At 37.3% G+C, this 14,329-nt stretch overlaps 1 protein-coding gene across 2 annotated transcripts; it reads left to right on the top strand.

Annotated features, from left to right (window-relative positions):
• Positions 1-10,063: 10,063 nt before the first annotated feature.
• Positions 10,064-13,647, top strand: LOC119799488 (galactose-specific lectin nattectin-like). Of its 2 annotated transcripts, none has more exons than XM_038309405.1 (7): positions 10,064-10,153; positions 10,293-10,358; positions 10,506-10,539; positions 11,585-11,682; positions 12,807-12,941; positions 13,071-13,179; positions 13,334-13,647. In XM_038309405.1, the coding sequence occupies exons 2-7, from the start codon at positions 10,293-10,295 to the stop codon at positions 13,396-13,398; spliced, it is 507 nt and encodes a 168-aa protein (XP_038165333.1). In that variant the 5' UTR covers positions 10,064-10,153; the 3' UTR covers positions 13,399-13,647. The 2 variants fall into 2 exon arrangements, with proteins under 2 accessions (XP_038165333.1, XP_038165332.1); XM_038309404.1 differs by having other exon boundaries at positions 11,579-11,682.
• Positions 13,648-14,329: the final 682 nt, after the last annotated feature.

Raw genomic sequence — 14,329 nt, 5'->3', positions numbered from 1 at the left:
TTTAATTAACTCAACAATATAGTCTTTTAATAATTTGTTAGTTTCCCCAATTATGTTTTAGTTTGTATTTGGGACATTTATATTTTTCTCCTTTTATTCTTTATTATGTCATGGTTAATCCTTCATAGCAATCAGTCGATGATGGAAGGACTTCAGTTTGGATGCTTTCTAGCTCACAGGCAACATGCAATTCCTAACGTCTCCTCTTGCAGCTCTAACACTGTGGAAAATGAAAAAAATATTTAAAACTGCGTTTACATGTATGGTTAATACAACTATTCCTTATTTGTGCACATCAGTTATGTTTTTGATAAAAATCCTTATGCTAAAATGCCATCAGAACACTTATAGTATTGTTTCTCAAATTATACAAAGAGCAGTGTTGCCAACTTAGCGCTTTTGTCGCTATATTTAGAGACTTTTCAGACCCCTCTAGAGCTTTTATCTCAAAAAAGGTCCTAGCACCAAATCTAACAACTCTTTTCTGCCACTGGAGACTTTGGCTCTCCTCTCTCATATCTGCCGTCATGATTCATGCAGCTATTATTTCATACAAATGAAAAATAGAGGACAGAGAAGCAGATCATGCACTGCATGAAAAGTGAGATTTTCGTCCCCGTAAACCCCCGTAAACTCCCGCAGATCTCCCTGATTTTCGTCAGTTTCCGACAATTTGCAACCCGTGCTTGTCCGCGTTTGTCGTGCCACAAATTGTCGGAAACGTACCATGACGTATGTGGAGAGCGATCAGCTGTACTAATGGCCCTAATTAGCATATGAATGCAGCAAACCCGCGCGGCTGGCCAGGTCTGGCTTGAATAACCTACTCAGTATTGGCTGAAACCACTATTCTCAAACAAGTAAAATCGCTCGTGATTGGCAGCAAAACCACACGTGGCCACGCCAGGCTTTAATTTTCTTACTGAGTATTGGACGGAACCACTTCTTTTTAAACAAGTAAAGTCGCTCGTGATTGGTTGGCATATATATATATTTACATATATATATTTATTCATATATATATATATTTATTCATTCATATATTTATTCATTCATATGGTGTGTATTTATGTTATCCTACACTACTACACAATTATTATGCTACCATCAAGGACATGAATGAATTTATACAGGAAATGAAGATTTGCCAGGAAGCTGTTTATGCAAAGAAAGAGCTTTATTAAAACACACACAACTATATACAACGCATATCCAAACACATGCGTTTCTAAAAATTAAAAGTCCGTGAACGGTCCGTTTGCTTCCTCGGGGTTGGAGGTAACTGGCAGCATTCCCTCCGAGGCAGGTCCGATGTGCAGACGCCTACTGTGCGTGGCCCTGTACTTCGACATCGCTTCTAACCGGGACTGCAGCTTAACACAGAGTTCAGTGAGATCCGGCCTACGAAATGGCGGCGACCGTACAATCCATCCAGAGACACCGCCGAGGAAGGCGGACTTCCAGAGTTCCACTTCCTCATCTGCTAGCACACTATGCCTCGCTTTCAGCAGCTGAAAAAAAAAAAAATTTGAATCAGCGCACTGCGTATGGACACAACACATCTATCAACGCACCTGAAAAATAGTCACCAAATAAAGTCTTACCCTCTTTCTTCTGGCCCGACTCCGAGCAGATAGCCTCCGCACGCAGCGTGTGGCTGGCTGCGTATATCTGAAGCTCCTGCGTACCGTCTAATAATACGTCTTACAGGCAGCTGGAAAACAATTAAATGAGAGTGGTATAAATAAAAAATCAAACGCAAGTCACAGTAACAAGGAAGGAGAAAACATTAAAACAAGTCACTTACACACAATGTCGTCTCCATCAACATCGTGAAAATCTGGACTTGCTGATGTGACTCCGAGCAAATAGGAGGCCTGTGAAAACAAAATGTACAGCTATGATCGGTATCTATCCGTATCCATTGCCTTTTACCGCAGAATGAAAGCATATTCTTTAAATCATACCCTTGCTCCGGTTCATAGCGCCTGCAATTAGTCTCCGAGTTGTTAAGACGTCGTACTGCTTCCTGTGAATCACAAAAAATACACTTTAATAAAGCTTGTTCTTGCAAGGATAGGCTAATAGCTAGGCTGCTATTAGCCGTAGCTCAGGCTAGGCCGCTTTTAGCTTAGCAGGCAGTAATCGAACATATATTTACCGCTAGCATCTCTTCTTTGAGTTCGTCTTGTTCGATGCAGAGTCGCCATCGCGTCCAAGAGGAGTTTTACCCCGAAATCCCACATACTTCGCTCCAGACCGCCTGCACAAAGCAAAGCATCCATCCTCCATTGTGGATCCAGCCGCTCCGCTCTGAGTTTCTTTGGAGATCGTACAGAGCGTGCGCGAGATGAACCAGGGTGTCCGCGGATCAATAAAAATAATTAAAAAATCATTCTTTTTTTTTTTTTTATCAAGGCCTTAATTGGCACTAAAATTATTTAAATATGTTTATCAAAGTATTTATAATTCTTTAATAAAAAATGCTTATAAAAACAATTTCGTCAGATATATTATATCGCTCCAGGCGGAGAAAAAGCTAGAGGATATATATATACGTATATATGTGTGTGTGTGTGTGTGTGTGTGTATGTGTGTGTGTTTACATACATACAGGAGTCATGGAACTCTGCTTGCAGCTCCTTCATATTTCATGTACACTAATAACTTGTGTACATGGTTCTTGTTGATGGCATTAAAATCATTTCAAATAGCATTAAAATAGCATTAAATTAGAGTCACTCATTCCTGTATGAACCCTGTGAGCGCTTAATTTAATATGACATATTAAAAAAATCCCACCATCATCCAGCATATGTTCAGTTTCTGCCCAAATTTATATATATATTTTTGTAGATTTTTGTAACGGGGATAAGGATAATTCAAAACTGCTTTTTTTTAATGAACTTGTTCACTACTTCCAAACTCAGCATCTCTTTTCATTCCTGTAATAAGAAGTTTCTTTTGAATGGATTTGATTAAAGTTTAAGTCCCTCGGTATAAAATAAATATTTTGATGGAGATGAGCAATCTGCTTCCTCGTTGGTGAATAACCAATAGTTTGGATCCAATCATTTAAATAAACGGTGTTAGTTTTTTTTATATATATATATATATATATATATATATATATATATATATATATATATATATATATATATATATATATATATATATATATATATATATATATATATATATATATATATATATATATATATATATATATATATATATATATATATATATATATATATAGGAATTGTGCTATAATTTCTAGTCACAGATCTGTTGCTGCTATATTTTAATTTGACGAACCGGAATTTGTCGATGTTCTTTTTCCTGTTTGGTGCGATTGCAATTGCGGATCTTGACCTGGCCGGACCTTATGACCACAGTTTACCAATCTTCTCATGGCTACTTCCAACAGGATAATGCGCCATGTTATAAAGTAAATCATCTCAGACTCATTTCTTGAAACTTTTCCACTTAAGTAATTGTGAATTGAGCATATTGACAGACAACATTTTATTTTTTATCTTAAATGCAATTTTTTTTTTTATAATTACTGCTCTAAATGTATTGCTCTGTCAGCTAAAGATCTGTTTTGGTCTCTATACTTTAATTAAATAAATCAATTCAAGCTAAAATGTAAGAGGCTATACTAAGCCTGATCTCTTTGTATCAGAGATGTTCTTACCCAGAAAGATGTCACTTGGGGTAAAACCCCCCCTGCAACCCTGGTTTGCATTTGTATAGCTCACAGCATGTTCATTTACATGTTAAAGCCTCCCCTAGAATTCCATGGGGGGGAGGCATGGGGGGAACACTGCCTAAGAGAGTCCACGTCAATTTCTGACAATTTACGGGAGTTTTCGGCGAAGCCGGCAAATTGTCGTAAACTGCCGCTAACCTGAAGTTCCACGACAATCTACAGTGCCGCATATTGACGAAAATCCCACTTTTCATGCAGTGATGGCTTGTCTACAGAAGGACTGGGTTATTTACTTTCGCCATTGCTTTTTTGGAAACACAGGAAGGAGTAATCAGCTAAGTGATCTTAGTGCTTGGAAAAAATCTTTCATTCCTTTAGAGACAGGATGAAAAATCAGCTGAGTACAAAACATAGAGAGGAAAACAAGAAGAAAAGGGACAAGAAGAGAGGGACAAAACCTAGAACAAATAATAAATATCTATTCCATTAAAATTTCTGTATCTGTATAATGGGTCTGTTTTATGCATTGTTATAGTAACGTAGTAAAAATACTTCACTACTGTACTTAACCCCTTGAACCCTACGGACCCACCGGCGGGTCCAGCTGCTACATGACCTCGTAATTTCACCAAACCCCCAGTATTGATGTAAAAAACATATTTGGCACAGTTTGGTGACATTTATGGATAAATGTGCCAAAATGGCCCCTCCGACTAAGAAATTTCTCACTAATACCATTCTAAAATAAATATGATTCATCTGATTGAGTCCAAATTTTGTATATTTTTACACAACATTTAGATTTGAAAGTCTGTACTACTTTTTTGTGCTATAAATAATATTTTGGTAGTGTTTTGCAATGTTTATTTCAAAGAAAATTTTGGCGAGGTTCAAAAAATGCAAAATATTTTGTATTTTGTCCCTAATATTTCAGGCAGGGTCAAAGCTACAATGGTGCTGACACCAAAAAACCATTCTATGACATCTTACCTTTACAGACGTACCAAAAGTTTCTTCTTAAATCAAATAGCTTTGAGGCTATAAGTTATTTACTTTTGTGTGTTTTTGTCAGGCAGAAATTTATTTATACCCCCTTAGGGTGTAAGAGGTTAAGTATATTTTGGAGTACTTTATACTTTCCAAGAGTATACATTTTTTTGAGAACTTTCACTTTTACTTCACTACATTTATGAACTTAATTGCATACTTTTACTCCGATACATTTTCAATGTTTGGTTTAGTTACTAAGTAAAAACAATAAAAATAAAAATGAGGAGAGAGTGAGAGAAACGCAAGTGTTTTGACCCCAACTACTGACTACAAAGTCTGGTCTTGCCTGGGCTTGTTCATCAACACCAGTGGGAAATGGATTGGTCACTAGGCACTATTGTGAAATCTTGAGCATAATGTTATCTGTATAAATAAACTTTGTTTGGCATTTTTTTCAGTTCCACATGTGGTGTGTTTAACTTAAGCTAAATATTGACTGTAGCAGGCTTTTGAAGATGAACAGAAGATTTTACAGTTTAAGTGATAATGGGGTTATGTGTGAGGATGACCACAAGGGGTGGTTAAGATTTGGAGGGGAAGAAAAAAGTCAAGGGCAAAAGTGTGGAGGGGATGAGGGGCTTGTGTTTACAAAGTGTTTAAGATTTAGTTAAATGGCCTGAAGTGCATCTTTTTTTCTCTGGTGTGATGTACTGCCTTTTTTTTATGTTTTACGGTAGTTTTACAAAAAGTGTCTTCATCTTCAGATGCCAAGTAAGCTGCAGTTCCCTCCCATTTTTTTTTTCTTTTGTAAAATGACCTGTTATGTTTGCGCCTTTTGTTTGTGAAGTACAGTAATTTACAGCTTTTTTTATTCTTCATGTTGGCCGCTTTTACAAAAGGGGCTTCAAACTGGACTCCCTCTTCAGATGCCAGATAAGCTTCCGTTTTTTCTTTTTTTGTAATGACAGTAGCAGTAATAAAACTTGGTCTAAATTTATCCTAAACTTTGTTGTGTATATTATTTTAAATGAATTTAACCTTCAAAGTTTACCAAAATGTAAAAAAAGTCAATCAAACTGCACCTACTTTTTACTTATACTTTTCACTACATTTCTTGAGTACATCTATTTTTACAGTAATTCTTATACTTAAGTACAAGCCATTTCAGATACTTTAAGACTTTTAATCAAGTAGCATTTCAGTCAGTGACTTGGACTTTTACCAAACTCCTATTTTGGAGAGGTACTTATACTTTTACTTGACTCCTAGATTTCAGTACTTTATACAACACTGGTTTTATGTGTTGTCTTCTCCATTTAGAGGGCCCCCTGCCTGTCTTTGCCTAGAGCCCCAAATTTCCTAAATCCACCCCTGTCTCCATCTTGTTTTTCCTTTCCATCAGCTAGTTTTTTCACCACATCTTAAGCCACTTAATAATATGGATACACAGAAATAAACCCTGGAGATGTCGCAGGATCATTGATTTGAAACACAGACTGCTATTTTGGAACCCAAAGAGAGAGGTCCTAAAATCCCCAAAGCATTGCCCGGGTTTATCCATCAGTCATGCACCATAATTGACAGACCTTTAAAAAAGTTTCAGAGAGAGTTTCTTCCTCATAACACAAAACTCTCACGAGTTCTTGATGTAAACATGTTTTAAAGGCAGGGAAATTCTTTCACTCAGAAAGTTTCCCTTACTGAGGATCTGTCAGCATCCAGAAACTGCAGACAAAGCTTGAGGATGATTCTTCAGCAGTGTTGGGCACGTTACTTTGAAAAAGTAATTAGTTATAGTTACTAGTTACTTCTCCCAAAAAGTAACTGAGTTACTAACTGAGTTACTCCACAATAAAAGTAACTAGTTACTAGTAAAAGTAACTATTGCGTTACTTTTGCGTTTCTCGCCCCCGTAACCCTCACCACCCAGCCCCCACCTTCTCGCGGTGTGTTTCCAAAGCCAGCTGAATAGAGCGAACGACAAAGACAAGAACCTGCAGAGAGTTTTGCATTTATTACAACTCAACGTAAATGACATCGGGGGGAACGCGCTATGAAGTTTTTTAACAGGGCATTCAGATCTGGTGAGTATATGAAATTAATAACTGGGGATGTCTAATTCTGAAATCCTGTGTACTGCAACATACACTATATTGCCAAAAGTATTTGCGCACCTGCCTTGACTCACATATGAGCTTAAGTGACATCCCGTTCCTAATCCATAGGGTTTAATATGACGTCGGTCCACCCTTTGCAGCTAGAACAGCTTCAACTCTTCTGGGAAGGCTGTCCACAAGGTTTAGGAGTGTGTTTATGGGAATTTTTGACCATTCTTCCAGAAGCGCATTTGTGAGGTCGCACACTGATGTTGGACGAGAAGGCCTGGCTCTCAGTCTCCGCTCTAATTCATCCCAAAGGTGTTCTATCGGGTTGAGGTCAGGACTCTGTGCAGGCCAGTCAAGTTCATCCACACCAGACTCTGTCATCCATGTCTTTATGGACCTTGCTTTGTGCACTGGTGCACAGTCATGTTGGAAGAGGAAGGGGCCAGCTCCAAACTGTTCCCACAAAGTTGGGAGCATGGAATTGTCCAAAATGTCTTGGTATGCTGAAGCATTCAGAGTTCCTTTCACTGGAACTAAGGGGCCAAGCCCAGCTCCTGAAAAACAACCCCACACCATAATCCCCCCTCCAACAAACTTTACACTTGGCACAATGCAGTCAGACAAGTACCGTTCTCCTGGCAACCGCCAAACCCAGACCCGTCCATCAGATTGCCAGATGGAGAAGCGCGATTCGTCACTCCAGAGAACGCGTCTCCACTGCTCTAGAGTCCAGTGGCGGCGTGCTTTACACCACCGCATCCGACGCTTTGCATTGCACTTGGTGATGTATGGCTTGGATGCAGCTGCTCGACCATGGAAACCCATTCCATGAAGCTCTCTGCGCACTGTTCTTGAGCTAATCTGAAGGCCACATGAAGTTTGGAGGTCTGTAGTGATTGACTCTGCAGAAAGTTGGCGACCTCTTCGCACTATGCGCGTCAGCATCCGCTGACCCCGCTCCGTCAGTTTACGTGGCCTACCACTTCGTGGCTGAGTTGCTGTCGTTCCCAAACACTTCCATTTTCTTATAATACAGCTGACAGTTGACTGTGGAATATTTAGGAGCGAGGAAATTTCACGACTGGATTTGTTGCACAGGTGGCATCCTATCACAGTTCCACGCTGGAATTCACTGAGCTCCTGAGAGCGACCCATTCTTTCACAAATGTTTGTAAAAACAGTCTGCATGCCTAGGTGCTTGAATTTATACACCTGTGGCCATGGAAGTGATTGGAACACCTGATTCCAATAATTTGGATGGGTGAGCAAATACTTTTGGCAATATAGTGTATATCTATCTATCTATCTATCTATCTATCTATCTATCTATCTATCTATCTATCTATCTATCTATCTATCTATCTATCTATCTATCTATCTATCTAAATCTATACTCTGTGTGTGACATAAAATATGGATCTCCATCCCTGCCACAAAGGCCATCAAATAATGTTTAAAATAAAAAATACAGTAGGTTGAAAAGGCAGAGTATCCATCCATCCATCCATCCATCCAGATTTCTCCCTTTCTCCATATAGGCTATCATTTGATCGTTCACGCTCTCCATAGTTCTCCTGTGGCGCGAGCACAGGGCGACTGTTGCGCGCCTTTAGCGAGCATGCGCGTTTCCTGTCGCGTGCGCGGTGAATCGTGCCGCCTGCGCTGTGCGGAGATGCAGGGGAAACCGTATCTGATGGGGAAACGGAGCTCGACGTAACACCGGTATTTCCATCTGGAAAACGCTGTTTTGCTGCTGAAGTCATCCTCACTCTCCATCTCTCTGTGTATCTGTACGTTAACAACCACCAGCGGAGACACCCGCCTACCCAACTGACAGACGGAATCTCACTATACATCAGCCATTCTCATCCTCCCCTCTCTCATGACAAGGCGCGCACCTCTGGATGACCTAAAAAAATAATCTTTAATATCTCTTAAACAAAAGTAGCACAAACAATATTTTTTTCTGCGCAAATCTGCACTAACTTTGCACTAACCATTCAGTCTATTTGCAGAGTTTTTTTTTTTGACGTGGGTGGGGTGTCAGCTTCACGCAGCTGCGCATGAGTCCTATCATGAAAAAAGGTTAATTGTGCGACCTGAGTAACGCGCAGTAACGGGGTGTCTGCAATGGTAACTGCGTTATAGTTACAGTCAAAGTAATTAGTTAGATTACTCGTTACTAAAACAAGGTAACGGCGTTAGTAACGCCGTTACTTTCAACGCCGTTAGTCCCATCCATGTTCTTCAGACGCTGATATATATGACTTTATGGTGTGTTTTTTTTATTCCCCTTTACATATTTATAACACTGCATTATTCTGATTTCGGTTTTGAGGATAACCTCTCCTGGGAAGCTGATATTCTCTGGAGCAGCAGTTCATTCGGAGATTAAAAACAAACAGATATGAGGAACACTATGACTCCAGATGAATGCAATAACACTGATTAAACAAGGTCAGCGACTAAACACGCAAACCAGCTCTAAAGCTGACCTTATTTATTCTAACAAAATGGGCCTGTTCATTGATCTGCACTGATGACACCTAATTTCTTGCAGAAATTTAGATTCTCTGCCTTAATTTTATATTTTTACATGTTTAAGACATGTATTAAATCCATTTGGAGACGATAATTTTTAACTGCAGCATGAACATGAAGCAGCTGACAGCAGGATTAACAACTGGCTGCATAAATGCTGTTTCCTGTTGGATCAGAAAACTCTCATCTAACAGGAAAGACAAGCTCACTACATCTAAGCTCTTTTAGAGAGTTTCAAGTGTCATATTCCTCCTCAGACTTGATTTTTATTTTTTTAAACAACAATAAGTTTAAATGACAAAGGTTTAAATATATGAATGTTCTCCCATAAGCTGATGCATCATGTATAGTAGCGGTTCAGAAACAGATTAATATCACTCAGCATGTCAGTATTTGGTCTGACATGCTGAGATTGCAATCAAAGCAGTTATAGCTATTAATAAAGTTTTTGTTTAATGCATTAGAAAACTTTGTCACATTTCAAGGCAAGGCAAGTCTATTCGTAAAGCACAATTCAGTACAAAGACAATCCAAAGTGCTTTATATGAATTCAACAGTAAAATAGAGGAAAATGAAAAGTAGAACAAAAGAAATAAAGATAAAAACATAATAAAAGCAGGTAGATCAAGAAAAACATTCTCTGTATTAAAGAACAAGTTCCTGTAAAAGCAACACGTTTCCTCATTACTGAAAGATGGATGTCATCATACATGTTCAGCATTCCAAATAAAGACACCAACAAGTTATATAAAGTCCTTCCTCCTGACTATGATCATTTGTTTTAGGATTCAACGCAGCAAAGGTAACATCTAACAGCTTCTCATCTTGTTCTACAGCTTCTTATTTCTTGTCACGTTAAACTGAGACTTTTTAGCAAAGAGTCTTAGTTAGTTAGTCTGGAAGGATTCAGATTTTTACTGAACTTCAGTGTCTTTTTTCAGATGGCGTCTGCTTTTCGGTTGGTGCTCCTCCTCAGCTCCATCATCCGCATCTTGACCATTAAAGCTGTGAGTGAAATTAAAAATAATTGTTTCAATTTTATCAAAACTGACAGGTTAGAAGCTGTTTTTATTGATGTGGTAGAAGATGGAAGAAATATGTTTAACTTTGGATGGGAGAAGACAAAAATATCAAAACTGTTTGTTTCTGCGCAGGCGTCTGCTCAAAGTGAAAACTTTGGAGAGGCAGGTGGGTTCTTCTCTTTCTTTCTCTCAGGCTGGACTGGACTTTTAATAACATGTCATATAAAACTACTTTACTGGAGACAATCTGAAGAATTCAAAGTACATAATCATTTAATTATGTATTTAAAATGGATACAAAATGAAAGTCTGGATGGCCGTAAGAAAAGGGTTAAATATACGGGGGCCCTGAAGCACAAATCACCAAATCTTTAAACGCAACTGCATTTTCAAAAACAGAACGTTTTCAAAAGCACAGCATACTCAAAAAATTAACATTTTCAAAAATGCACTTTCAAAAACATATTTAAAAAAGCTAAATTTTCACAAATGCAACATTTTTTTTATAACAGAAAAATGTTCATAAACACAAAATTTTCACAAATGCAGCAATAGTTTGAGAAACACATTTTCAAAAACGCAACAACTAATTCAGAAACACAAAAACGTTTTTTAAAAATGACTTGAAACATGAAACCTCTATAATTAGATGACTGCACCGTTTGGCTTGTCAACAAGAATTGATTCTGCTTCTGCTGGCCCATTGAACATTTTCACAGAAAAGCCACAATGACTTCTGGTTTAAAACCCAAAAACTGTTTTCCAATCAGCAACGTCATTTTGATTCTAAAAATTTTGTTTTTAAAATTGTTGTTTTTTTATTATACTTTTGTATTTTTGAATACTTTTTGCATTTTTTAATCTGTAGTGGTGTTTTAGGGTTTGTCGATGTGGACTTCAGGGCCACCGTATAAATATTTTATCTGTAAATGTATTAAATCGTACTTAAACTTTTTTATAAAGTTCTAAAATATATATTCCTAATGTAAGATTTAATACAGAATGGAAAGAATGAGGAAAACAACAGAGAACTTGAGCTTCTGATTAAAGTTCTGAATAGCAAACCCTTTCCCTGCAGACAAAAAAAGAAAATATTTCCTCATGTTTCTGTAATGAGTGATACAACTATTCCCACTGAGTTAATTGGCTATTGCAGGATGTTATTGAGTGATTTATGTTTGTTTTTGTCTAACCTCCTTGTTCGGTTGCAGCTTCTGTCTGTCCTGCTCCTTGTCCTCCTGGTTGGACCCAGTTTGGCTCTCGATGCTTTATTTTCTACTACCAGTCCAGGACATGGAGTGATGCAGAGGTACAGGAGATACATTTTTTGTTAGAGTACTGCAAGCAACTTGTTCAATGCAACAGCTGAATATAGAATAGAATAGAATAGAATAGAATAGAATAGAATAGAATAGAATAGAATAGAATAGAATAGAATAGGAGTATACTGAATTGTCCTGTAGAAGAAGAATTCAGGATTATCTCTGGCAAAGCAACTAAGCGATGAAAAATTTTAAATTCATACCATTTTTCTTATTTAAAAGAGCAAACCCTTGCTTGACTCCTCATATCTGGATCGTTCTTATGGATACTGAACCCGGCTGATGTTGCACTATAATTTCATATTTTTCCAAATCCTCAGACATGTTTTCTGGAAGAACAAAACAATCCTGAAAACGGAGTCATAACAGAGAATCTGAGCAGGAAAACAATGATCTCTGGGACCCGATGACACCAAAAGAAGGATGGAGAGATATTTTCTAATACCATAATAAAATGTATTTTTCACTCTTTTAGCTGAGAATTAATTTAAGTAATTACACTCAAAAAATTGTTAAACATCTTAATTCTGACATGCTCTATTTTTTGCTGTAATATAAAAAGCAAAAAAGGCATTTGAAGGAATAATCATCAAAACAAAATTAATTCTAGAAGAAATCTATAGTGAAAGAACCCCACAAAGGAAGGTACATGGAAATTAGGTAATAAAATGTGATAAAGACACATCAAACTGCCACCGTGAGAGAGAAGTAAATTAGTCTAAAGTACGAAATGGTGGGGAACAATAAAGTAAAACGACAAGAAACAAGGACTAAAATACAAAGCCATTAGAAAAAAATATTCAAAATATGAAAAATCATTTCAGTTATTTATCATTTTTAAAGTGGCCCAACATCATGAAAATGTTATAATTTTGACCCTGACCTTTTAAAGCTTTTCTTATACTAAAACATGTGCACACTTCCTAGCACACATAGATAAAGAGATAGCACATGCAGACAGAAGCCACAATAGCTGAATAATATTACTGCAGTGCAGGCCAGCAGAAATGAATGCACTGCTTAGATCTGTTTCAATTAAATGGAACTTTATCTCTGATTTCTATTTGATTTTCTCTTTCAAATCATCATCAACTAAATTTTGCTCTTTAAGAAATTCTGCATTTCTATTGGAGGAAATCTGGCCTCGATCCACAGCTTAGATGAAAACAACTTTATCAGTGAGATGGTGGAAAGACAGACCGGTTCCTCTCGAGACACCTGGATTGGAGGCTACGATGCAGTCAGTGTAAGTCCTATAAACACATAGAGGTTTTTATGTCGTTTCAGCAAATATTGATGAACAAATTCATCATTAAAGTTTTGCTGTCAATATATTTTATTTAGTATTAATATAACTTTTGATATTGATATTCAGGAGAACACATGGTTGTGGAGTGATGGGTCAGCATTTGAGTTTACGCACTGGTATACCAACCAGCCGGACAATAGTGGAAGTCAACACTGTTTGGAAATAAACTATGGAGGTAAATCAATATTCATTGGACTTCCAACATATGTGAAATAATTAAATCTCTTGTTTGAAGTTTAAACTGTTTCATTAGTTCATCAATAGAACATTCAGACACTAAATGTATTTTCAGTCAATTGACTACTGTTTTTCCTCTAAATTTCCAACAGGAAGCCATTGGAATGACATTCAGTGCTCCATGGGCATGCCTTTTGTTTGTGCCAGAGACATCTGATGCATATCTGCAGCTTCTTTCCAGGCTACAGCTCCTTCAGATCCAAACACAGAAACTCCACTCTTTTAATCCCCTGCTTCTGTCCATGAAATCAACCTAAATAAATAATTTTTCTTTGGTCATTTTACAGTCTTGCAATAAAGAATTATATTGTTTAGATATTGTTGTTATGTTGGGTTGATTATTTCTTTATCATGTATTTGAAAAATACGTGATGAATTTTGATTAAAACCTAACCGTCTGATATGATTTTTCTGGGCTTGTGTATTTTTATTTAGGGACAGGTGAAAGCAGGAGATTTCCATTTTCATCAGCGGCTGTTTATATGTAAACCAGCTTACTGTGGCAGAAGTATTTTAATCTAAATAAGAGGCTAATAAGGAATTTCTAAATGCTTTTAAACAGAAAAATGACAAGTTTCTGTGTTACGATGCCGCCCCCTAGTGGTTGCGTTGCATAACTGCTGCTTTCCTGTCTCCTGGTCTAACTGGTTGAACTAAATTGACCTGTCTTAGGCTGAAGTTTTAACCAGATAGGTGAACCTTACTAAAAAAAACTATGACTTGATGCAGATATTTGCAGCCCCTAGATTTGCAGCAAGAGGCTGTGCTTGAAGGTTAATGATATTCTGAAGTTTACAAAATAAGTAAATGAAAATTGCCATCTTTTCATCATATTTATAGTTTAATTGGCTTTCATCCAATCTATTTGTCCCCTGATCTATTTCTTTTATATTTCGATTTAAAATTCACATATAATACCTTTTCTACTGTGTACATAGGCCAGCATATGCTGGTGAAAATCAGACATCCAGGTGATAGTCATTCCAATCCACTGGACTTTGTTTCCAAGTTTGAAGACATTTAGCTTCTAATCCAAGAAGCTTTTTTAATTCAAAATGTCAGGAATAGCGTTGATTAGAGGTTTTATA

The sequence above is a fragment of the Cyprinodon tularosa genome, unplaced genomic scaffold (assembly GCF_016077235.1).
Source record: "Cyprinodon tularosa strain WSP-4 unplaced genomic scaffold, ASM1607723v1 ctg66, whole genome shotgun sequence".
Lineage (NCBI taxonomy): Eukaryota > Metazoa > Chordata > Actinopteri > Cyprinodontiformes > Cyprinodontidae > Cyprinodon > Cyprinodon tularosa.
Note: the sequence above shows the minus strand (reverse complement) of the source record. Positions and strands in the feature narration are given on the sequence as shown.

What these genes read in the sequence shown, in the direction of transcription:
- LOC119799488 (XM_038309404.1), top strand. Translation starts at nt 10,293, where the DNA reads ATGGCGTCTGCTTTTCGGTTGGTGCTCCTCCTCAGCTCCATCATCCGC. An exon ending in TGAAAACTTTGGAGAGGCAG is followed by an intron (nt 10,540 to 11,578) that starts GTGGGTTCTTCT and finishes CTCCTTGTTCGG; the next exon opens with TTGCAGCTTCTGTCTGTCCT. An exon ending in GAGGCTACGATGCAGTCAGT is followed by an intron (nt 12,942 to 13,070) that starts GTAAGTCCTATA and finishes ATTGATATTCAG; the next exon opens with GAGAACACATGGTTGTGGAG.